Here is a 24885-nt window from a genome sequence, read left to right as displayed (position 1 = left end):
TGAACATGTCCTACTGTGTGTGAGCTAAGTGTGTGAAAACGATTTGGTAAAGGTAGCGGTGAGAGGCCATGTAAGAGTACATGGTGGGTTGTCTCACTGAAACCGTCCTCAGGAACCGAGTTCTGTGTTTGTGATCCATGAAACAGCTACTACCACACATTGGGCCCTGAAATATGACCCCGCTCGACTTACTGACCCCTCTCGTCCTCTGTCCAGGAGTTGCAACTAGTTCCTGGTGTTTATAGGATATGTGTTGGTGGCCGTGCGTAGCGCTGACCCTAGGGGTGGGCTATGATGCGGTAGATACACTGTGGCCGGGTATGCCGGGCGCCCATTTGGCGTCTCGGGACCCTGTACACATCGTTTGGGGCCGTTGAGGACACCCCGGCCGGATTTCCTTGCGGATGGAACCCGAATAGGCGATAAACCTGGACTAGTGACTTGTGCGGTTAGTCAGGTCGTGGTCTACACCCACGTCGGTTTTCGCTTGAAGTCTGCCGAGCACATGTCGTGTGCAGACGCTAAGTGGTGGAAACATGTGTGAAGAAATACACCCCTGCAGGGATATAAATGATCTATTCGAATAGCCGTGTCCGCGGTAAAGGACTTCTGGGTTGCCTATAACAGTTCATAGACAAGTGAAAGTGGATAATCTAAAATACGCAAGATAAGCGTGAGTGCTATGGATGGCGTTCTCGTAGGGAGACGGAAGCGGATCCATAGTGGTGTATTGATATGGTGAATATGTGCACTTGTGTGCGCCACCTCAAAAGAGTTGCTTGCAGTCGTAGTTTAGGTTAGCCACTGAGTCAAAGCTGGCTTGCTGCAGTTAAACTCCACCCCCCCTTTGTTGATACCGATGCATATGTAGTTAATTCTGATGTAAGTCTTGCTGAGTACTTTTGTACTCACGTTTGCTTAATTTATGTTTTGCAGAGAGACTCCAGTCTCGCTAGTAGTTTCACGTGGACTTCGACGTTAGCTTGATACCTCAGCTATGATCTTGTGCCCTCGGCAGGATCTAGTAGATAGTCAGGCTTCTTAGCCTTTTTCATTTGTAGATGTCTGTACTCAGACATATTAAGCTTCCTCATGTGCTTTGCATTGTATGCTATGATTGTTGGGTCATGAGACCCATGTTTGTAATATCTCGCTCCTCGGAGCCTAATGAATAAATACTTGAGTTATAGAGTTATGTTGTGATGCCATGTTGTATTTACATATATCGAGCATATTGTGTGTATGATTGAAATGCTTGGTATGTGTGGGATCCGACAATCTAGTTGTTTATCCTTGGAAGCCTCTCTTATGGGGAAATGTAGTCTAGTGCTTCCATGAGCCATAGTAGTCCGTTACAGCCCGGTTCACCGGAGTCCTGCTAGCCCAACACTACCGCTCAGGACACTTGACTGGCCGGCATGTGATTCACTTCGTTCCTGTGTCTGTCCCTTCGGGGAAATGTCACGCGGTGACATCCGGAGTCCTGTTAGTCCAGTGCTACAGCCCGGATTCGCACGCTGCTGACCGACATGCTCGATGTTGATTCATGTATGCCTGTTCCCGTAAGTTAGTGCCACTTTAGGTTCACGACTAGTCATGTCGGCCCGGGTTCTCTGTCATATGGACGCTAGCGACACTATCATATACGTGAGCTAAAAGGCGCAAACGGTCCCGGGCCATGGTAAGGCGACACCCGTGGAAATACCATGCGTGAGGCCGCAAAGTGATATGAGGTGTTACAGGCTAGATCGATGTGACTTAGAATCGGGGTCCTGACAGCTTTGGTATCAGAGCCTGACTGCCTGTTGGATTACCAAGCCAGACTGGTCGAACTTGAGTCTAGAAATGCTTTAGTTATATAAGGGAATTGATTGTGGGATGGAACGTAAGGCTCTTTTACTCCTTATATCTCGTGCCCTCTGATCTGAGTCACCCTCTTCTCTTCTACGGGGATTAAGAACTAGGCTTCTCATCTTTCTATCAGGATCACGTGTTACTAAACCGTAGTTGCCTAGGATGAAGGAAATATGCCTTAGAGGCAATAATAAAGTTATTATTTATTTCCTTATATCATGATAAATGTTTATTATTCATGCTAGAATTGTATTAACTGGAAACATAATACATGTGTGAATACATAGACAAACAAAGTGTCACTAGTATGCCTCTACTTGACTAGCTCGTTAATCAAAGATGGTTATGTTTCCTAACCATGAACAATGAGTTGTTATTTGATTAACGGGATCACATCATTAAGTGAATGATCTGATTGACATGACCCATTCCATTAGCTTAGCACCCGATCGTTTAGTATGTTGCTATTGCTTTCTTCATGACTTATACATGTTCCTATGACTATGAGATTATGCAACTCCCGTTTGCCGGAGGAACACTTTGTGTGCTACCAAACGTCACAACGTAACTGGGTGATTATAAAGGAGCTCTACAGGTGTCTCCAAAGGTACATGTTGGGTTGGCGTATTTCGAGATTAGATTTGTCACTCCGATTGTCGGAGAGGTATCTCTGGGCCCTCTCGGTAATGCACATCACTTAAGCCTTGCAAGCATTGCAACTAATGAGTTAGTTGCGGGATGATGTATTACAGAACGAGTAAAGAGACTTGCCGGTAACGAGATTGAACTAGGTATTGGAATACCGACGATCGAATCTCGGGCAAGTAACATACCGATGACAAAGGGAACAACGTATGTTGTTATGCGGTCTGACCGATAAAGATCTTCGTAGAATATGTAGGAGCCAATATGAGCATCCAGGTTCTGCTATTGGTTATTGACCGGAGACATGTCTCGGTCATGTCTACATTGTTCTCGAACCCATAGGGTCCGCACGCTTAAGGTTACATGACAGTTATATTATGAGTTTATGCTTTTTTGATGTACCGAAGTTTGTTCGGAGTCCCGGATGTGATCACGGACATGACGAGGAGTCTCGAAATGGTCGAGACATAAAGATTGATATATTGGAAGCCTATGTTTGGATATCGGAAGTGTTCCGGGTGAAATCGGGATTTTACCGAAGTACCGGGAGGTCACCGGAACCCCCCGGGAGCTATATGGGCCATAGTGGGCCTTAGTGGAAAAGAGAAGAGGCAGCCCATCATGGGCCGCGCGCCCCTCCCCTCCCTTGGTCCGAATAGGACAAGGAGAGGGGGCCGGCCCCTCTCTCTCCTTTCCCCCCTCCGCGAATCCTATTCCAACTAGGATTGGGGGGGGGGGAATCCTACTCCCAGAGGGAGTAGGACTCTCCTGGCGCACCTCTCCATGGCCGGCCGCACCTTCCTCCCTTAGTCCTTTATATACGGAGGCAGGGGCACCCCAGAAATACACAAGTTGATCCACGTGATCATATTCTTAGCCGTGTGCGGTGCCCCCTTCCACCATAGTCCTCGATAATATTGTAGCGGAGTTTAGGCGAAGCCTTGCTGCAGTAGTACATCAAGATCGTCACCACGCCGTCGTGCTGACGGAACTCTTCCCCGACACTTTGCTGGATCGGAGTCCGGGGATTGTCATCGAGCTGAACGTGTGCTAGAACTCGGAGGTGCCATAGTTTCGGTGCTTGATCAGTCGGGCCGTGAAGACGTACGACTACATCAACCAAACGCTTCCGTTGTCGATCTATAAGGTACATAGATCATACTCTCCCCTCTCGTTGCTATGCATCACTATGATCTTGCGTGAGCGTAGGAAATTTTTGAAATTACTACGAAACCCAACAGTGGTATCAGAGCCTAGGTTTTATATATTGATGTTATGTGCACGAGTAGAACACAAGTGAGTTGTGGGCGATATAAGTCATACTGCTTACCAGCATGTCATACTTTGGTTCGGCGGTATTATTGGACGAAGCGGCCCGGACCGATATTACGCGTACGCTTACGCGAGACCGGTTCTCCCGACGTGCTTTGCACATAGGTGGCTTGCGGGTGACAGTTTCTCCAACTTTAGTTGAATCGAGTGTGGCTACGCCCGGTCCTTGCGAAGGTTAAAACAGCACCAACTTGACAAACTATCGTTGTGGTTTTGATGCGTAGGTAAGATTGGTTCTTGCTTAAGCCCGTAGCAGCCACGTAAAAACTTGCAACAACAAAGTAGAGGACGTCTAACTTGTTTTTGCAGGGCATGTTGTGATGTGATATGGTCAAGACATGATGCTAAATTTTATTGTATGAGATGATCATGTTTTGTAACCGAGTTATTGGCAACTGGCAGGAGCCATATGGTTGTCGCTTTATTGTATGCAATGCAATCGCGCTGTAATGATTTACTTTATCACTAAACGGTAGCGATAGTCGTGGAAGCACAAGCTTGGCGAGACGACAACGATGCTACGATGGAGATCAAGGTGTCGCGCCGGTGACGATGGTGATCACGACGGTGCTTCGTAGATGGAGATCACAAGCACAAGAAGATGATGGCCATATCATATCACTTATATTGATTGCATGTGATGTTTATCTTTTATGCATCTTATCTTGCTTTGATTGACGGTAGCATTATAAGATGATCTCTCACTAATTATCAAGAAGTGTTCTCCCTGAGTATGCACCGTTGCGAAAGTTTTTCGTGCTGAGACACCACGTGATGATCGGGTGTGATAGGCTCTACGTTCAAATACAACGGGTGCAAAACAGTTGCACACGTGGAATACTCAGGTTATACTTGACGAGCCAAGCATATACAGATATGGCCTCGGAACACGGAGACCGAAAGGTCGAGCGTGAATCATATAGTAGATATGATCAACATAATGATGTTCACCAATGAAACTACTCCATCTCACGTGATGATCGGACATGATTTAGTTGATTTGGATCACGTAATCACTTAGAGGATTAGAGAGATGTCTATCTAAGTGGGAGTTCTTTAAGTAAATTAACTGAACTTAAATTTATCATGAAACTTAGTACCTAATAAGTATCTTGCTTGTTTATGCTTGTTTGTAGATAGATGGCTCGTGCTGTTGTTCCGTTGAATTTTAATGCGTTCCTTGAGAAAGCAAAGTTAAAAGATGATGGTAGCAATTACACGGACTGGGTCCGTAACTTGAGGATTATCCTCATTGTTGCACAGAAGAATTACGTCCTGGAAGCACCGCTGGGTGCCAGGCCTGCTGCAGGAGCAACGCCGGATGTTATGAACGTCTGGCAGAGCAAAGCTTTCAATAGTTCAGTGTGCCATGCTTTACGGCTTAGAATCGGGACTTCAACGACGTTTTGAACGTCATGGAGCATATGAGATGTTCCAGGAGTTGAAGTTAATATTTCAAGCAAATGCCCGAATTGAGAGATATGAAGTCTCCAATAAGTTCTATAGCTGCAAGATGGAGGAGAACAGTTCTGTCAGTGAGCATATACTCAAAATGTCTGGGTATAATAATCACTTGATTCAATTGGGAGTTAATCTTCTAGATGATTGCGTCATTGATAGAATTCTCCAATCACTGCCACCAAGCTACAAGAGCTTCGTGATGAACTATAATATGCAAGGGATGAATAAGACTATTCCCGAGCTCTTCGCGATGCTGAAAGCTGCGGAGGTAGAAATCAAAAAGGAGCATCAAGTGTTGATGGTCAACAAGACCACTAGTTTTAAGAAAAAGGGCAAAGGGAAGAAGAAGGGGAACTTCAAAAAGAACGGCAAGCAAGTTGCTACTCAAGAGAAGAAACCCAAACCTGGACCTAAGCCTGAAACTGAGTGCTTCTACTGCAAGCAGACTGGTCACTGGAAGCAGAACTGTCCCAAGTATTTGGCGGATAAGAAGGATGGCAAGGTGAACAAAGGTATATATGATATACATGTTATTGATGTGTACCTTACTAATGCTCGCAGTAGCACCTGGGTATTTGATACTGGTTCTGTTGCTAATATTTGCAACTCGAAATAGGGACTACGGATTAAGCGAAGATTGGCTAAGGACGAGGTGACGATGCGCGTGGGAAACGGTTCCAAAGTCGATGTGATCGCAGTCGGCACGCTACCTCTACATCTACCTTCGGGATTAATATTAGACCTAAATAATTGTTATTTGGTGCCAGCGTTAAGCATGAACATTATATCTGGATCTTGTTTGATGCGAGACGGTTATTCATTTAAATCAGAGAATAATGGTTGTTCTATTTATATGAGTAATATCTTTTATGGTCATGCACCCTTGAAGAGTGGTCTATTTTTATTGAATCTCGATAGTAGTAACACACATATTCATAATGTTGAAGCCAAAAGATGCAGAGTTGATAATGATAGTGCAACATATTTGTGGCACTGCCGTTTAGGTCATATCGGTGTAAAGCGCATGAAGAAACTCCATACCGATGGACTTTTGGAACCACTTGATTATGAATCACTTGGTACTTGCGAACCGTGCCTCATGGGCAAGATGACCAAAACGCCGTTCTCCGGTACTATGGAGAGAGCAACAGATTTGTTGGAAATCATACATACAGATGTATGTGGTCCGATGAATATTGAGGCTCGTGGCGGATATCGTTATTTTCTCACCTTCACAGATGACTTAAGCAGATATGGGTATATCTACTTAATGAAACATAAGTCTGAAACGTTTGAAAAGTTCAAAGAATTTCAGAGTGAAGTTGAAAATCATCGTAACAAGAAAATAAAGTTTCTACGATCTGATCGTGGAGGAGAATATTTGAGTTACGAGTTTGGTGTACATTTGAAAAATTGTGGAATAGTTTCGCAACTCACGCCACCCGGAACACCACAGCGTAATGGTGTGTCCGAACGTCATAATCGTACTTTACTAGATATGGTGCAATCTATGATGTCTCTTACTGATTTACCGCTATCGTTTTGGGGATACGCTCTAGAGACGGTCGCATTCACGTTAAATAGGGCACCATCAAAATCCGTTGAGACGACGCCTTATGAACTGTGGTTTGGCAAGAAACCAAAGTTGTCGTTTCTAAAAGTTTGGGGCTGCGATGCTTATGTGAAAAAGTTTCAACCTGATAAGCTCGAACCCAAATCGGAGAAATGTGTCTTCATAGGATATCCAAAGGAGACTATTGGATACACCTTCTATCATAGATCCAAAGGCAAGACTTTTGTTGCTAAATTCGGAAACTTTCTGGAGAAGGAGTTTCTCTTGAAAGAAGTGAGTGGGAGGAAAGTAGAACTTGACGAGGTAATTGTACCTGCTCCCTTATTGGAAAGTAGTACATCACAGAAAACTGTTTCTGTGACACCTACACCAGTTAGTGAGGAAGCTAATGATGATGATCATGAAACTTCAGAACAAGATACTACTGAACCTCGTAGATCAACCAGAATAAGATCCGCACCAGAGTGGTATGGTAATCCCATTCTGGAAGTCATGCTACTAGATCATGATGAACCTACAAACTATGAAGAAGCGATGGTGAGCCCAGATTCCGCAAAGTGGCTTGAAGCCATGAAATCTGAGATGGGATCCATGTATGAGAACAAAGTATGGACTTTGGTTGACTTGCCCGATGATCGGCAAGCAATTGAGAATAAATGGATCTTCAAGAAGAAGACTGACGCTGACGGTAATATTACTGTCTACAAAGCTCGACTTGTCGCAAAAGGTTTTCGGCAAGTTCAAGGGATTGACTACGATGAGACCTTCTCACCCGTAGCGATGCTTAAGTCTGTCCGAATCATGTTAGCAATTGCCGCATTTTATGATTATGAAATTTGGCAGATGGATGTCAAAACTGCATTCCTGAATGGATTTCTGGAAGAAGAGTTGTATATGATGCAACCAGAAGGTTTTGTCGATCCAAAGGGAGATAACAAAGTGTGCAAGCTCCAGCGATCCATTATGGACTGGTGCAAGCCTCTCGGAGTTGGAATAAACGCTTTGATAGTGTGATCAAAGCATATGGTTTTATACAGACTTTTGGAGAAGCTGTATTTACAAGAAAGTGAGTGGGAGCTCTGTAGCATTTCTAATATTATATGTGGATGACATATTGTTGATTGGAAATGATATAGAATTTCTGGATAGCATAAAGGGATACTTGAATAAGAGTTTTTCAATGAAAGACCTCGGTGAAGCTACTTACATATTAGGCATTAAGATCTATAGAGATAGATCAAGACGCTTAATTAGACTTTCACAAAACACATACCTTGACAAAATTTTGAAGAAGTTCAAAATGGATCAAGCAAAGAAAGGGTTCTTGCCTGTGTTACAAGGTGTGAATTTGAGTAAGACTCAATGCCCGACCACTGCAGAAGATAGAGAGAAAATGAAAGATGTTCCCTATACTTCAGCCATAGGATCTATCATGTATGCAATGCTGTGTACCAGACCTGATGTGTGCCTTGCTATAAGTCTAGCAGGGAGGTACCAAAGTAATCCAAGAGTGGATCACTGGGCAGCGGTCAAGAACATCCTGAAATACCTGAAAAGGACTAAGGATATGTTTCTCATATATGGAGGTGACAAAGAGCTCATCGTAAAGGTTACGTTGATGCAAGCTTTGACACTGATCCGGACGATTCTAAATCGCAAATCGGATACGTGTTTACATTAAACGGTGGAGCTGTCAGTTGGTGCAGTTCTAAACAAAGCGTTGTAGCGGGATCTACATGTGAAGCGGAGTACATAGCTGCTTCGGAAGCAGCAAATGAAGGAGTCTGGATGAAGGAGTTCATATCCGATCTAGGTGTCATACCTAGTGCACCGGGTCCAATGAAAATCTTTTGTGACAATACTGGTGCAATTGCCGTGGCAAAGGAATGCAGATTTCACAAGAGAACCAAGCACATCAAGAGACGCTTCAATTCCATCCGGGATCTAATCCAGGTGGGAGACATAGAGATTTGCAAGATACATATGGATCTGAATGTTGCAGACCCGTTGACTAAGCCTCTTCCACGAGCAAAACATGATCAGCACCAAGGCTCCATGGGTGTTAGAATCATTACTGTGTAATCTAGATTATTGACTCTAGTGCAAGTGGGAGACTGAAGGAAATATGACCTAGAGGCAATAATAAAGTTATTATTTATTTCCTTATTATCATGATAAATGTTTATTATCATGCTAGAATTGTATTAACCTAGAAACATAATACATGTGTGAATACATAGACAAACAAAGTGTCACTAGTATGCCTCTACTTGACTAGCTCGTTAATCAAAGATGGTTATGTTTTCTAACCATGAACAATGAGTTGTTATTTGATAACGGGATCACATCATTAAGTGAATGATCTGATTGACATGACCCATTCCATTAGCTTAGCACCCGATCGTTTAGTATGTTGCTATTGCTTTCTTCATGACTTATACATGTTCCTATGACTATGAGATTATGCAACTCCTGTTTGCCGAAGGACACTTTGTGTGCTACCAAACGTCACAACGTACTGGGTGATTATAAAGGAGCTCTACCAGGTGTCTCCAAAAGGTACATGTTGGGGTTGGCGTATTTCGAGATTAGGATTTGTCACTCCGATTGTCGGAGAGGTATCTCTGGGCCCTCTCGGTAATGCACATCACTAAGCCTTGCAAGCATTGCAACTAATGAGTTAGTTGCGGGATGATGTATTACGGAACGAGTAAAGAGACTTGCCGGTAACGAGATTGAACTAGGTATTGGAATACCGACGATCGAATCTCGGGCAAGTAACATACCGATGACAAAGGGACAACGTATTGTTTGTTATGCGGTCTGACCGAGATAAAAGATCTTCGTAGAATATGTAGGAGCCAATATGAGCATCCAGGTTCCGCTATTGGTTATTGACCGGAGACATGTCTCGGTCATGTCTACATTGTTCTCGAACCCGTAGGGTCCGCACGCTTAAGGTTACGATGACAGTTATATTATGAGTTTATGCATTTTTGATGTACCGGAAGTTTGTTCGGAGTCCCGGATGTGATCACGGACATGACGAGGAGTCTCGAAATGGTCGAGACATAAAGATTGATATATTGGAAGCCTATGTTTGGATATCGGAAGTGTTCCGGGTGAAATCGGGGTTTTACCGGAGTACCGGGAGGTTACCGGAACCCCCCGGGAGCTATATGGGCCATAGTGGGCCTTAGTGGAAAAGAGAAGAGGCAGCCCATCATGGGCCGCGCGCCCCTCCCCTCCCTTGGTCCGAATAGGAGAAGGAGAGGGGGCCGGCCCCTCTCTCTCCTTTCCCCCCTCCGCGAATCCTATTCCAACTAGGATTGGGAGGGGGGAATCCTACTCCCAGAGGGAGTAGGACTCTCCTGGCGCGCCTCTCCATGGCCGGCCGCACCTTCCTCTCTTAGTCCTTTATATACGGAGGCAGGGGCACCCCAGAAATACACAAGTTGATCCACGTGATCATATTCTTAGCCGTGTGCGGTGCCCCCTTCCACCATAGTCCTCGATAATATTGTAGCGGAGTTTAGGCGAAGCCCTGCTGCAGTAGTACATCAAGATCGTCACCACGCCGTCGTGCTGACAGAACTCTTCCCCGACACTTTGCTGGATCGGAGTCCGGGGATCGTCATCGAGCTGAACGTGTGCTAGAACTCGGAGGTGCCGTAGTTTCGGTGCTTGATCGGTCGGGCCATGAAGACGTACGACTACATCAACCAAACGCTTCCGTTGTCGATCTATAAGGTACATAGATCATACTCTCCCCTCTCGTTGCTATGCATCACTATGATCTTGCGTGAGCGTAGGAAATTTTTGAAATTACTACGAAACCCAACATAGGATAGTTGGATTTAAGCCTCAGTTCAGTTCCTACTACTTCCATATGTTCATAGCTGGCCTCAGAACCTTGATATTGTGTATTGAGTGGTTGTGCCACCATTTTGCAGGATGTCTCAAATATTTTTGAGCATTTATAGCTGTTATGCTGTCCGAGTCATCCCAGGTTCCTAAACAATCTGATGCATTTGCAAATCCCTTTCTCCTGTGTTCGATGTCTTTTGGGCCAGATTAATCACACTAACCAGTGTGTTGAGGTATTCCATTGCCTCGATATATATGTTGGAACTATTATTATGACCCTGGGTGTCCTAGAGAACCACCCAGTAATCTAGTAATGCTTTGTGTCCCAAGTGTGATGATTCTGGCCATCATTCTCGAAAGCATCCCGCGATGCTACTTAGTAGTAGGTATTCTACTCTTGGGTTCCTGACCCAAGATTCACTCCACTTACTTCATGTTGATAGTGTTTGCTCGTTCCTTTAGGTTATTATTAACCTTTGCATTAGTCCTCGAGGTCTGTGGTATTTCCTTCTTCCAAATACTATGAACCACTTATGGCAGAAGTTTGTTGGATCAAAAGATCACAATCAGAGTACTCTTGAGGAGTTCTCCATTCATAATTGTGACTCTGCCAGTCCTACCTCTCAGCATGGTTATCCGGAAGAAATATGTTGAACTTGTTCGACATACTAACCTATGCATCCACAACTCAGAAAGATATATGTTCCTTTGAGTTGTCCCTCTGTAGTTGTATTCCGATCCTTGTCTATCAGTTGATAGCCAAGTTTATGTCGTGCATTCGTGTTATCGATGCCTATTATTCTTGTGGTCCATTGAGCCATTCTATTCCGGAATGACTAGGAGAAACAAACTCCAGCACCTCATCCATTTCTTTGACTGGTCAAAGTAGTTGTTTTCCGCAGATCAAAATGCCAATCCAGCTTTTGTTCTGTTCTACCTCGGAGTATTACCCCCTTTATGTCAGGATTGTCATAGGAATTGCAGCATCTCTCATGAATTCTTGACGTCGTGATACTCTCTCCATCATTATTCATTTCTCGGTTTTCGTGTTGTTGCAACCGGAATGTCGACAAGTGAATTGTGATGTGTGAAATCAATACTCCTAGCAACCCCGTTGCTTGGTAGTTAAAGGACCATAACTTCATTCTTAGCATGTTGGTTATTGAATCATCGTTCTAAGGTAGATTGTGCTACCTAATCCTTGTTTCTGGTGCACTCTTCGATCAATGAGTTGGAGTGTGTCAATCCATCACTCTCTTGATCACATTGTCTTGCCCTGAAAAGCAAGATTGTTCTCGAGCTTAGTAACATATCGGTGGTTCGTGATGTTCCGAATATCTTCTCAGAAGTATTACCAGGTTGTCACCTGACCGCTATGTTGAGTTCGTGATCATGTTGGGTTTCCTCCAAACCATCCTTTCTCCAAGAATCTGTGTCGGATACGCTGAGCAAGTTGGTTAAGCTAAACAACAACTTGGAGAGTTGAAAGATAACAGCTTGTCCGACTCAGTTCATTCCAAAGGGATATCTTGCATGTGTGTGCGTGTGTGTTGAAGAAAGATGATATCTTCATCAATTGATCCTCGTGATCAATTGTCGGTGCTATTGTCTTACCCAAACTTTGAATTGAGTGTGGGCTATCATCAAATCAAATCAGAACCAACGATATTCGTAATGTGGTCTTACTCGTGGTTGATTCCTCGAGCATACATCATTATATTCTTTGGGTCTGACCAATGCTATCACCATGTTCACTTAATTATGGAATTCCATTTATATGGAAACCTGGATGAATTGTTGTTGAGCCCATCGACAACATCCATGTCCTCTCCATGATTTTGTCGAACATTAAGCGAGTGTTGGAAACTTTTGAAAGCATCTCTTCATGCTAGCTCATGAAGCATATGTTGGATGAAAGAAGTGACTTCCTCTGATTCACATGCATTTGGTGCAAGTTGCCGCCGTGAGTTCGAGAAAGTTAGTTTTGCTTCCTCTGGAATCATCCCAAGTCAGTCATGCACGTGCGAAGTATTCCATGGTCTGATAGACTGATCATCTTCATTCCATATGAATTCTATAGCACACTAAGCCACTGATTGACCTGTTCCAGGAAAAGAAGTTCTTGTGCTAGCCTAGGTCATGCACAAGATTTCGATATCCTCAATGATGGTTCCCCACTAGAACTCGGTAGTGTTTTATTATAAGACTACTATGTGGTCATACTTGTCTGGGACAACGTGTTCACATGTTGTAGCAGAACCAGCTCATGTTTTGGAGCTTGCTATCGCAGTTCATTCCCCGAGAATCTCGCAACGTCGTCTCGTCGATTTGTGTTGCAAACTTTCATTTTCCTTTCTAGACTCGATGAGTCTGGAATATCCTGACACCAACCAGATCTGAATCTCAGGCAGATATGATGGTTGGAGCATTTTCCAAGAACTATAATATTGGTCCCTCGATAACCGGTAAGTGGATGTCGTGGCCAACACATCCAACCGGAAGACCTATTATTGTAGTATCTCGATTGAAGAAAGTTGGCCACCTCCCCATGAGGATTTCATAGGATTTACCTCCGTAGTTAATCCTTATGGATTCTTGTGCTCCCGAAGTCCGACCTTTTACTTGATGTTCTATATATCAAACCATATCTATGAATGGGATACACTAGCACATCAAGGAGAACATTAGAAGCGGAGTGCTATATGTCTCTCGGTCGATCATCCAGATTTTGTTCCCTTGGCCTCGCTAAGGTGAAATATGAGAAAGTGTTATCTTCCTTTGCATCTGCATCACCCATCACCATTCATCATGGTGGTATGTTGTGTTGCCAGGATCCTTGACACGGATATTGGTAAAACCTTGATGAATATGGAGATGCTCAAGTTCTTGAGAGCACGCGCAAGCACCAGGTTTTACCGTTGGCGTTAACTGGGATTTGCTTCTAGTTTCCTCGGTTATGTTATAACCTTTTCAAATAGTGGACTCACTCTCGACTGTTGAGTTCTTCCCCAGTTACCAGAATCATTCCCAACATTTGCATTTTGTTCCCAGCTTGCACCTCAGTAGTTGTTGTTCAGGATCATCTTCAAAAGTGGACTTACCATGGGTCCCATCCATTTCCGATGATAAGCAAAATCATCCATTGCGTTGTCTTCAACAAGGGAGTCCACATCATCCTTTCTAGTCCAAGTATGTCATTCTTTTGAACTCCTTCAAATGATCGATTGTGATTGCCTTAGGCTGGTATAAAGAGTTTCAATGATCTCCGAATCAAAAGTAATTCTTTTTGCCACTTAAGGGAATAATTCTACGAGTCACCTTCCCCGAGGTATCACGTTACGAAATCATGGAAAATATCTCCTTGATACTTTGAAATTCATGCTCCATCTTATTCGAGTATGGAATGGTTGCCTACCTAGTGAACCTTCGCCAACCGTTTCACTCCGTCCCTCTAGGTGTATGCTTCGTGTCTCAGCTCGAGAGATGTTACTATGTCTCATTCCATGAGTTGATCTTGTGATCATTAAGATGATCCTAAGTTGCTCGAACCTCAGGAAGGTCGATTCTTCTTAAATTCTCCCTTTCTACTCGTTGTCATGTTGGATGTAGTTCTCAAAGCAAGACATCGAGATCAAGGTGATGCAATGAATCAACATCCTCGAGAAAGACATCTGGATCGTGAAGATTGTGTTAGCTTGTGTCCCTCTGTCTTCTTACCTCACGACTTGAATCTCGGGACGAGATTCTTGTTTAGTAGGGGTGAGCTGTCACATCCCTAGATTTTGGTGTTGCCTAGTGTTTGCATCTTGCTTGCATCATGTTTAAATTTCTGAAACTTGAATTGAGGATTATTGAAATCTCAGAAATCTGATTAAAAGAAGGGCAAGCACCCTTTAAATAGCATTCTGTGAAACCAAAATGCCCTTCTAAAATGTTCATCATCTTTGCCTTGGTCTAGAACCTCTGACAAAAATGGTGCACACTTTTCTAGGACAACAGAGGGTCACTGGATTAAATAATTAGTTAATTGCATTTGGGCATTTAAATGCTAGCGAGTATTTTAAATGCCCAAATAATCCCAAACCAAAAGGTTCCATGTTTGATATATTCTAAACATTGGGCATGCACAGTTTGGTGATTTTTGAAAGTGCCTAGATATTTTAGTAATGCCACAGACTTATAGAACAAAAGAAAAATAGAAATAAAAGAAAGAGAGAGAGAGAGAGAAGGACCTACCTGGGCCACTTGCCTGGCCGGCCCAGCTCGCTGGCCCAGCCCACTGGCCTCCTCCCTGTTGTCTTCCTCCTCTGCCAGGAGGACGAAGGCGCGTGCTCGCCGCGTGCGTCCACGCGCGAGCCACCTCCTGCTTCCCCGAAGCGCTCTGAGCCTTCCGTAGCGCCACGCCACCCCCCCAGAACCGTATGGATCGATCTCTCCCTCCCCTTGCTCTCCCCTCGCCTGTTCCTTGCCATGGCCGAAGCCTCCATGGACGCACCGCCGTCATTTGCCGCTGCCATCGACCTCCCCACGCCCATCCAGCTATGCCACGAGCTCCGCCTCGACCCCCGCGTCCTCTGCACCAATCCAGGCGCTGCCAGGAGCTCCGTGACGACGACCCTGAGCTCTTCTTCCTCCTCGGACCCGTGGATCACCGTCGGTCAATTCGCGCCACCGAGGACGTCCCCAAGCCCGCTGAGCCGTTCTTCGACCTCCCTGTGAGCTCCTGTTGTTTCCGCCTCGCTCTCCCCCCTCCGTTCCTGTTCCCTAGCCCCGTCTTCCGATCGAGCCCGAAGCTCCCCGCCGGCCATGTCGCCATCGTAGCTACGGCGCGCAACCGCGTTCGAGCTCACCGTTGCACTCACCGCACTTCCGTGAGTCGAACACGACTAACCACGGCTCCTCCCTTGCTCGGCATCGCCCAAACCATTGCCGGCCGAACTCCGCCGCCGCCCAACTCGCCGCCGCCGCCGCTACAGGCCAACCCCAGCTCCAGTCGCTGCCACCACTGGATGCGCGCGTGGCCCAGCAACCCATAGCCGCAACCCTCGCCCGAAACCGTCGCCCATAGCTCAATTCCGAGTGGACTCCGCCGCGGCTTGAGGTCGCCGCCGGCCAAACTCCGGCGTGCTGACGTGGCCGCGTAATTAGTGCTAATCACCGCCAGCTAAACCACTTTTAGACGCTGACAACAGGCCCCGCAGCGGGTCAAAGCCCAAGTCAACGCGGGATTAGTGTCTGACTCACTGGCCAATGGACCCCACGGGTCAGTTTTGACCCTGTTGACCTTGTTGACGTCGTGCTGTCGTCATGCTGACGCAGTAAGTGACTTTCTGGATTTTAAAATAATCCAGGAATTCCAGAAAATTGCCTAAACTTCTAAAAATCATAGAAATTCAACCATAACTCCAAATGAAATAATTTACATATGAAAAATTATCAGAAAAATTCAAGGAATCTGTTTATGGCCATTTCATGCATGTTTGAACAATGTTTGTCCTCTGTTTTGGACAAAAAAAATAAATGGCATTTAAATAATCATATATGGAGTTTGAATTTGAATTTTGTATTCAAACCAACTTCATTTAATTGTGTGCTAGTTGCATTAGCTCAATCAACAACATATTGCCATGTCATTATCATGCATCATGTTGTGCATTGCATTGATTGTGTTCCTTCTCTTGTCCGGTGGTTGTCCCCTCTCGGTAGACGTTGTACCGACGCTGTGATCGTTGACACCATGAAGACCCAATGATATCTTCAGAAGTCAGGCAAGCAAAACCCCCTTGTTCATTCGATACAATCCCACTCTCTCGCTCCTGCTCTCTTTTACTGCATTAGGACAACAACGATTCAACTGTTACTGCGGTAGTTGAACCCCTTATCCTCTGCATGACCTGTCATTGCCACAGTAAATAGATGAAACCCACTAGCATGAGTAGGAGTTGTTTGAGCCCTGATGTGCCTACTCATTCATGCTTGTTTGTCATGCCTGCTATTGCTTAGAGTTGTGTCAGGTCTGATTCATCGGGGATGAATTGGAACAGTGATGAACATGTCCTACTGTGTGAGCTAAGTGTGTGAACACGATTTGGTAAAGGTAGCGGTGAGAGGCCATGTAGGAGTACATGGTGGGTTGTCTCACTGAAACTGTCCTCAGGAACTGAGTTCTGTGTTTGTGATCCATGAAACAGCTACTACCACACATTGGGCCCTGAAATATGACCCCGCTCGACTTACTGACCCCTCTCGTCCTCTGTCCAGGAGTTGCAACTAGTTTCTGGTGTTTATAGGATATGTGTTGGCGGCCGTGCGTAGCGCTGACCCTAGGGGTGGGCTATGATGCGGTAGATACACTGTGGCCGGGTATGCCGGGCGCCCGTTTGGCGTCTCGGGACCCTGTACACATCGTTTGGGGCCGTTGAGGACACCCCGGCCGGATTTCCTTGCGGATGGAACCCGAATAGGCGATAAACCTGGACTAGAGACTTGTGCGGTTAGTCAGGTCATGGTCTACACCCACGTCGGTTTTCGCTTGAAGTCTGCCGAGCACATGTCGTGTGCAGACGCTAAGTGGTGGAAACATGTGTGAAGAAGTACACCCCTGCAGGGTTATAAATGATCTATTCGAATAGCTGTGTCCGCGGTAAAGGACTTCTGGGTTGCCTATAACAGTTCATAGACAAGTGAAAGTGGATAATCTAAAATACGCAAGATAAGCGTGAGTGCTATGGATGGCGTTCTCGTAGGGAGACGGGAGCGGATCCATAGTGGTGTATTGATATGGTGAATATGTGGACTCGTGTGCGCCACCTCAAAAGAGTTGCTTGCAGTCGTAGTTCAGGTTAGCCACTGAGTCAAAGCTGGCTTGCTGCAGTTAAACTCCACCCCCCCTTTGTTGATACCGATGCATATGTAGCTAGTTCTGATGTAAGTCTTGCTGAGTACTTTTGTAGTCACGTTTGCTTAATTTATATTTTGCAGAGAGACTCCAGTCTCGCTAGTAGTTTCACGTGGACTTCGACGTTAGCTTGATACCTCAGCTACGATCTTGTGCCCTCGGCAGGATCTGGTAGATAGTCAGGCTTCTTAGCCTTTTTTATTTGTAGATGTCTGTACTCAGACATATTAAGCTTCCGCATGTGCTTTGTATTGTATGCTATGATTGTTGGGTCATGAGACCCATGTTTGTAATATCTCGCTCCTTGGAGCCTATTGAATAAATACTTGAGTTGTAGAGTTATGTTGTGATGCCATGTTGTATTTACATATATCGAGCATATTGTGTGTATGATTGAAATGCTTGGTATGTGTGAGATCTGACAATCTAGTTGTTTATCCTTGGCAGCCTCTCTTATGGGGAAATGTAGTCTAGTGCTTCCATGAGCCATAGTAGTCCGCTACAGCCCGGTTCACCGGAGTCCTGCTAGCCCAGCACTACCACTCAGGACACTTGACTGGCCGGCATGTGATTCACTTCGTTCCTGTGTCTGTCCCTTCAGGGAAATGTCACGCGGTGACATCCGGAGTCCTGTTAGCCCAGTGCTACAGTCCGGATTCGCACGATGCTGACCGACATGCTCGATGTTGATTCATGTATGCCTGTTCCCGTAAGTTAGTGCCACTTTGGGTTCACGACTAGTCATGTCGGCCCGGGTTCTCTGTCATATGGACGCTAGCGACATTATCATATACGTGAGCCAAAAGGCGCAAACGGTCCCGGGCCATGGTAAGGCGACACCCGTGGAAATACGGTGCGTGAGGCCGCAAAGTGATATGAGGTGTTACAGGCTAGATCGATGTGCCTTATAATCGGGGTCCTGACACCGACCTTGGCAACGTGCCAATAGTAGGGTTTTCACCCAGATCTGCTCGAGGACCCTCCATCCAGCATCAGTGCAGGGGTCCGCCACCGATCACCACCGCCGCGCATGGAGCAGGCTGCACCAGCCGGATCAGATCTGACCGGTGACTAGGCCTACCATGCCGCCGCCACAGTTGAGGCCAGATCTGATCTGACCCGACGCCGCCACGGACGCCGTCCCGATGAGGACGCCGTCATCTCTCCGTGGGGCCGCCACCCCGGATCCATAGATCACGGCCGCTACAGCCGCGCCGATCAGCTAGAAAAGGGCCTCGCTGCTGCCTTCCCTGGAGCCATCCGGACTTCGCCGGAGGGCGCCTCGGGCGGCGGCGAGGAGAGGAAGGTGCTGCTGGGGAGGAAGATGCGTCGGCGGGAAGGTGGCAGCGGAGGAGAGATCCTGCGTTGGGTGGTGGTGGTGGCCGCGGCGCTATATCTTGTCATGTGTTTGTGTGTCAGCAGGTTGATCTTGCTTGGTTCTTCCAAGTTCTTTGGGATTTCTTTCTACAGCTTTTGGTTCTATTGAGTATTTTGGGGTCTTTGTCGTTTCTTTGTTTGTGGTTGTGCACCGTTGTATCAAGTGATGTGAGCTTCTAAAATTTCTCTCTTCTTTATATGACGTTTTCTGAAAGTTTTGAGTTGCCTGTAAAGGGGACTGAAAGTGCCTCCAACTGCACCTGGATTGGATCCATCTTTTTTGGCCGATTTGCGGGTGACAGGACAGCAGTCTGATCCTTCTTGCTGCCTACGGATACGATTCTCTTAGCTGCTTTCGGGTCATCCGTTTTGTCTTGTCTGCCTACGATTGTTGGACACATTGGAGTACTCCAATCCTGGCCCTTTGGTATGTTTTCTATTCATCTTTTTGTCCGCAATGGTGCTCTGTGCTGGCATGCGAAGTCTCGGAATTATTGCAATGGAAGTGAAACCCAAAGTCTGCAGCGTCTGGGCGTTTGTTTGAAGCCTGAATTATTCTGCGTCATGTCCCCCGATTGTTCTCACTTGTCTATTACAGTACCTCCCATGATTGTTCTCGTTTGTCCACCAACTGAATCTTCAAGCAGTTGATGGATAAGTTTCTACATTCTCTTATTCTCGTTCTGGATCTGATTCCTTGTTGTGATTTACACTGCTTTTGACCCTTTTTCTGCTTCTCCGTTCACCTTTTTTTTTGCTGGGATGGTGCTCTGTCCTTTCATGCCAAGTCTCTGAAATTTTTGTAGTGGAACCCTGAAGCCTGGGTGTTTGCTTGAAATCTGAATTATTATGCATCATCTCCCATGATTTTTCTGACTTGTCAATTATCTGAATCTTAATCAGTTCATAGATAAGATTCTACATTTTCCTATTCTAGTTATGGATCCGATTCCTTGTTGTGATCTGCAGTGCTTTTGACCATACTTTTGCCTGGCAGCAATTGTTTGAGTTGTCAGTAAAATTCAATGTTCTAGTCATCTTCTGTCAGCAGTTGCTCTTGGTTCTGTTAAGTATTTTTGGGGGATTTTGCCTATTGTCAGTTTGTCACCAGTTGCTCCTGTGACTTTATATTTTGTCAGTAGTTGGGGTCTTAGATCTCAGTACCTGCTGTCAAACTCTTGAAAGGAAATGGCATAAGGCTAATAGTTTTCTTCCTTCGTTTAATTCTGCTTGTGCGTTCCTCTGTTATCTCTGGACTGGTTGATTCTCTGCATTGTCATGCGGAAGTTTATGAATTTTCGTAGCAGCATTCTGAGATCTTTAAGTAGACCTTTATATTGGCATATGGTGGTGGACTTATTAAACCAGATCGGATTGCCAGATCTTCAAGTGTACCGTTTGGATCTTACGACTATCGGTCGCCAACTGCCAGTTAACTGAAGTACCTTTAACCTTGTGGGGTATAGTAAAATTGCTCATAGATCGTCCTGTATGCCTCCAATGCCTAGTTTTGCCCAAGTTCCAACTCCAATCACTTTCGGCCGTTTGAGGTAGTCCAACGTACATCTCAAATGAAGTCATCAGATGATGGTCTTAACTAACTAAATAAATAGATAAGGACTTAGGACCACCACAAATAAAACACTGATCATTAACAAATCCTAAAAACCAAGTGAACACGCGATCAAATCAGAGCCTAAACTATGAGACCATTCGATATGATTAGGCAGCCTACCCACTCTAGCAACTTCTGAAATGAAACCGGCTATGGATTAGTGTAAATCGCAAACTCCCAATACCTTTATATTGGCATATGGTGGTGGTGGGAGTGGGATGCTGCTTTGGTTGTTGTGTTAGTGAATGCGTGCACGTAGTCGTGTTGCAAGTGAAGAGGGACACATACCATTTAAAGGCTATGGTCGATGGTTATTTAAAACTTAGCAGCGTCACCGAATGATTGAGATTTTGTTTTGCATGGCATCGTCCGGAGTTTTCATGATGTGCTTTCCTATAATGTGCTCCTTCAAATTGGAAGGCTAGTTTTGGCATATAGGAGTCCCATGTTTACATCACTTTATTTTCTAGTTGTTATATTTGCACAATATAGTCAATAAAGCACTGAACTATAGATGTGGTCAACAGGTGACTATTTTAATTATGATTCTCCATGAGACAACATGATGATTGTTTTGCACATACGTCGGCAGTTTCAACACATAAATAATTAATTTAGGAGATCTAAAAAATATATTATTTTTTAAATTATGAAATCAAGGAAATATATATGTGTAAAGAAGAACTATAAATCCTAGGCTTTGTTTACGAAATTATTGGAGGAACTACGGCTTAAGTCCACCCTGTAAAGCACCCTAGTTTTTGCATATTTGCAGTGATAGTATTGTAGCGTTCTAAAATCATGGTACAAGACATATTTGCAGACTACTCCAATTTGTTTGTTTGCTTTCTGCAATTTATTCCTGTTGATGTGACGTGAAAGTTTGGAGTGACAGTCTACGTCTTCTCCCTTTCTGGTAGCGATTGTTGGAGATTCTGATGTTGGGAAGTTTCAGTATATTGGTTATTTGTACTACTCCTACTCCTACTGCTTATCTTCTGATGCGAAGTCTTTGAATTTTTGTAGCGGAATCCTGAAATCTGTAGTGTCTTTGTGTTTGTTTCAAGTCTTAAGTACGTACTATTATGCATCATATCCCATGATTGTTCTCACTTGTCTACCATTTCCCATGGTTTTCCTGACTTGCCCATTATCTGAATCTTAATCAGTTCATGGATAAGATTCTACATTTTCTTATTCTGGTTCTGGATCCGATTCCTTGTTGTGATCTGCACAGATTTTGACCATTTTTTTCTTTGGCAGCAATTGTTGGAGGTGTCAGTAAAATTCAGTGTTCTGGTCATCCTCTGTCGGCAGTTGCTCTTGGTTGTGTTGAGTTTTTTTTGTTGGGATTTTTTCTATTGTCAGCGGTTGCTTTTGGTTATGTTAGTACAGTGGGACTTTGTATTTTTGTCAGAAGTTGGGGTCTTAGATATCAATGTCTGTTGTCGAACTGTTGAAAGAAAATGGTATAAGGCAGTCTGAGGTTTGGGAGCGGCAATGTCATGCGAAAGTTTTTCTGAATTTTGGGAGCGGCAGTCTGAGGTTTCTGTCAGTAACAGAGCCCTTGCAGTTGCTGGATAAGTTGTCCTCCATGTGATTGTTCCGACTGAATCTTAATCAATCAAAGGTGATGGTCTACTGTTTTTTCACTCGTGGGATGCACCGCTGGCTAAACAAAAGGTGGTGAGAGTTGTCTGCAAGTTTCTTTAACGAAAGTTTTTCTAAAGCATCTGTGCATATCACACGTGAGGGGGTGAGTTTGAGGAAGAAGGTGAGAAACACAGAGAGAGAGAGAGAGAGAGAGAGAGAGACAGAGAGAGAGAGAGAGAGACAGAGAGGTGATATTCAGAATGCCACTTCCTCATTCATGCCGTTCTCTCCTGAACTAGGCTGGGACATCTGCCTCACCTAGATGGGCTACAAGCGCACACACACTTACGGCCCAAGGCCACTGCAGTCCAACTTTTTTTCACTAAAAGAAAAGAAAAGAAGGTCTGACACTGTGGACGGCTTGTACTTGGATCGGATGCAGAATATCCTGCCTCAATAGATGATTGAGGGGCTTTGCCCGTTGTAATGAATCATACCGAGTTCCCATTCCAACTTGGTTCTGTTCTTCGTGGGGACTGTATCGACTTCGGAACTGTTCCTTGGTGCACATGGCATAACGATCCAATGATCTCAACCAAAGTTGCATTTCCCTTAACTGCTCATAGATCCCCCTGTATGCCTCCAATGCCTAGTATTGCCCGAGTTTCAACTCCAACCACTTGCGAACATTTTGAGGTAGTCTGGCATCTCGGAATGAACTCGCTAAGATGATAGTCTTATCAACAACAAACAAAAGTACAAAACTAAAAATAATAATTAGAAAACGGCATAGAACCACCACAATGTGAACAAATCCTAAAAGCCCAAATGAACATGCGATCGAATCGGATCCTAAACTATGAGAACAATCGATACGGTTAGGCAACCACCCACTCTAGCAACGCATCAAATCAAACTGGCTATGAACTAGTGTAATTCACAAAATTCCAAGACCTTTGTATTGGCATATGGTGGTGGCAGGAGTGGGATAATGCTTTGGTTGTTGTGTTAGTGAATGCATGAACACACTCGCGTTGCAAGTGAAGAGGTACATGGCCACCATTTAAAGGCTCAGGGCGATGTGTATTTAAAGCCCTGCATTGTCACCAATTAATTACGATTTGGTTTTGCTTGGCATTGTTCAGAGTTTTTATTTCCCTATCGTGTGCTTCATCAAATTGGAAGGTTAGTTTTGGCATATGGAAGTCCCATGTTTATATCGCTTTATTTTCTAGTTGTCATATTTTAGTAAATGAAGCGTTGAACATTAGGGAGTCAGACTGCACCTGCACTCATGCCGGAATTAACTCCGGTGAACGATGACAACGCCGGCAGCGAGGTGTGACCATATACACCCACCCCGACCGTTCCCTTCGTTGCTGAACTTCCAAATTTTTCAGTGCTTAACACCCCTGTTGGGATGGTGCCTTGTCCGATGATGAGAAGTTTCTGAATGTTTGTGGGGCAACCCGGATGTTTGCTTCAAGTCTTAATGATCCCATGAAAAAAAAAACAATCTTAACGAAGGCGATCACGGCAAGGGGTCGGGCTCCTCCTCCGCCTTCGGCCGACCCCGTCATCCACATTGACGGCAAAGCGGCCAGCCACGCCCTAAACATGTTCGATGAAATGGCCGGGAGGTAATCTTTTTCTTTTGCTTGCTTTGCTCCGTTCATCTATGCTTCGGCCGTTTGGAATACTTGCTTGAGCTTTGGCCATTGATTTTTGTAGCCAAAATGTGTCCTACACATATACAGAGATGTTGGCCGAGAGCACGGTGAATTTGAGTGCCCCCCTTGGCGATTTCGATGCATCATACGTCGAGGTCGACGCGGAGGTGAATGATGAGAATGAAGATGATGATGAAGTGCAAGAGATCGAGGAGGCCGACTATGATGCTAGGGTGGGGAGGAACGGTAACTACACGGAGACGGAGGATGTTAAAGCATGGGAAAACATCTCTCTTGACTCCATTGCTGGCAAAGGATCAAACCTATGACAACTATTGGAAAAGGATCAAAGACAAATTTCATTAAATGATGCCATTCCCATCAAGCCGGAGCTTGAAGGGCCTTCAAGGCCGTTGGGAGACCATCAACAAAGCTAGCGGTCGTTGGGCCAGATGCTTGGAGCAAGTGCGGAATGCACCACCAAGTGGCGTCACTATTGATGATTTTTTTTGGAAATGGAGGCAAGCCCCCGGCCTCTGCATTATGAAGATGCATGCAACCATTTTATTAAGAATCCACAAAGTAGCGACAAAAAAGGTCCAAATAGCTCGCAAACGGAGCAAAGCAAATAAGAAAATTACATGCTGACACCAGCCGATATGGTAATATGTAGGATAATTAAGCTCCCTAGACTCCTATCCTGTTATGCGAGCGCCATCCGAACCGGTTGAATATAGCCCGAGCTACCATCTCCCATTGGTTGTACCCAGTAACCAAAGGCTCTCTGGAGTCCATAGGAGTGAGTAAGGACCACACATGTATCCAAGCTGTAGCTCTGAAGATAACTTGCAAGAAAGTTAAAGAGTGTTGTCTTTTAAAGATCATATCATTCCTGCAGTTCCATATAGCCCATAATAGCGCACATATTCCAATCCGAATACGAGCCGCAGTAATCTGTTCAACCCCAGCTAACCACGTCCCAAACAACGACGCAATATCG

General features: G+C 45.0%; 1 protein-coding gene across 1 annotated transcript; it reads left to right on the top strand.

Annotated features, from left to right (window-relative positions):
* Window positions 1-22151: 22151 nt before the first annotated feature.
* On the top strand, window positions 22152-24661 carry LOC125516114. Its single transcript, XM_048681586.1, has 2 exons — window positions 22152-23855; window positions 23947-24661. Exons 1-2 carry the CDS (start codon window positions 23689-23691, stop codon window positions 24212-24214), a joined length of 435 nt encoding a protein of 144 aa, XP_048537543.1. The 5' UTR covers window positions 22152-23688; the 3' UTR covers window positions 24215-24661.
* Window positions 24662-24885: the final 224 nt, after the last annotated feature.

This window comes from Triticum urartu, chromosome 6, assembly GCF_003073215.2.
Source record: "Triticum urartu cultivar G1812 chromosome 6, Tu2.1, whole genome shotgun sequence".
NCBI classification, from domain to species: domain Eukaryota; kingdom Viridiplantae; phylum Streptophyta; class Magnoliopsida; order Poales; family Poaceae; genus Triticum; species Triticum urartu.
The sequence above is the reverse complement of the archived record's forward strand: the minus strand, read 5'-3'. Positions and strand labels throughout refer to the sequence as shown.

Bases quoted from the DNA above. Each gene is read 5' to 3' on its own strand.
- LOC125516114 (XM_048681586.1), top strand. From the start codon at position 23,689: ATGTTTGCTTCAAGTCTTAATGATCCCATGAAAAAAAAAACAATCTTA. The intron at 23,856-23,946 runs GTAATCTTTTTC...TGATTTTTGTAG, and splicing joins TTCGATGAAATGGCCGGGAG to CCAAAATGTGTCCTACACAT.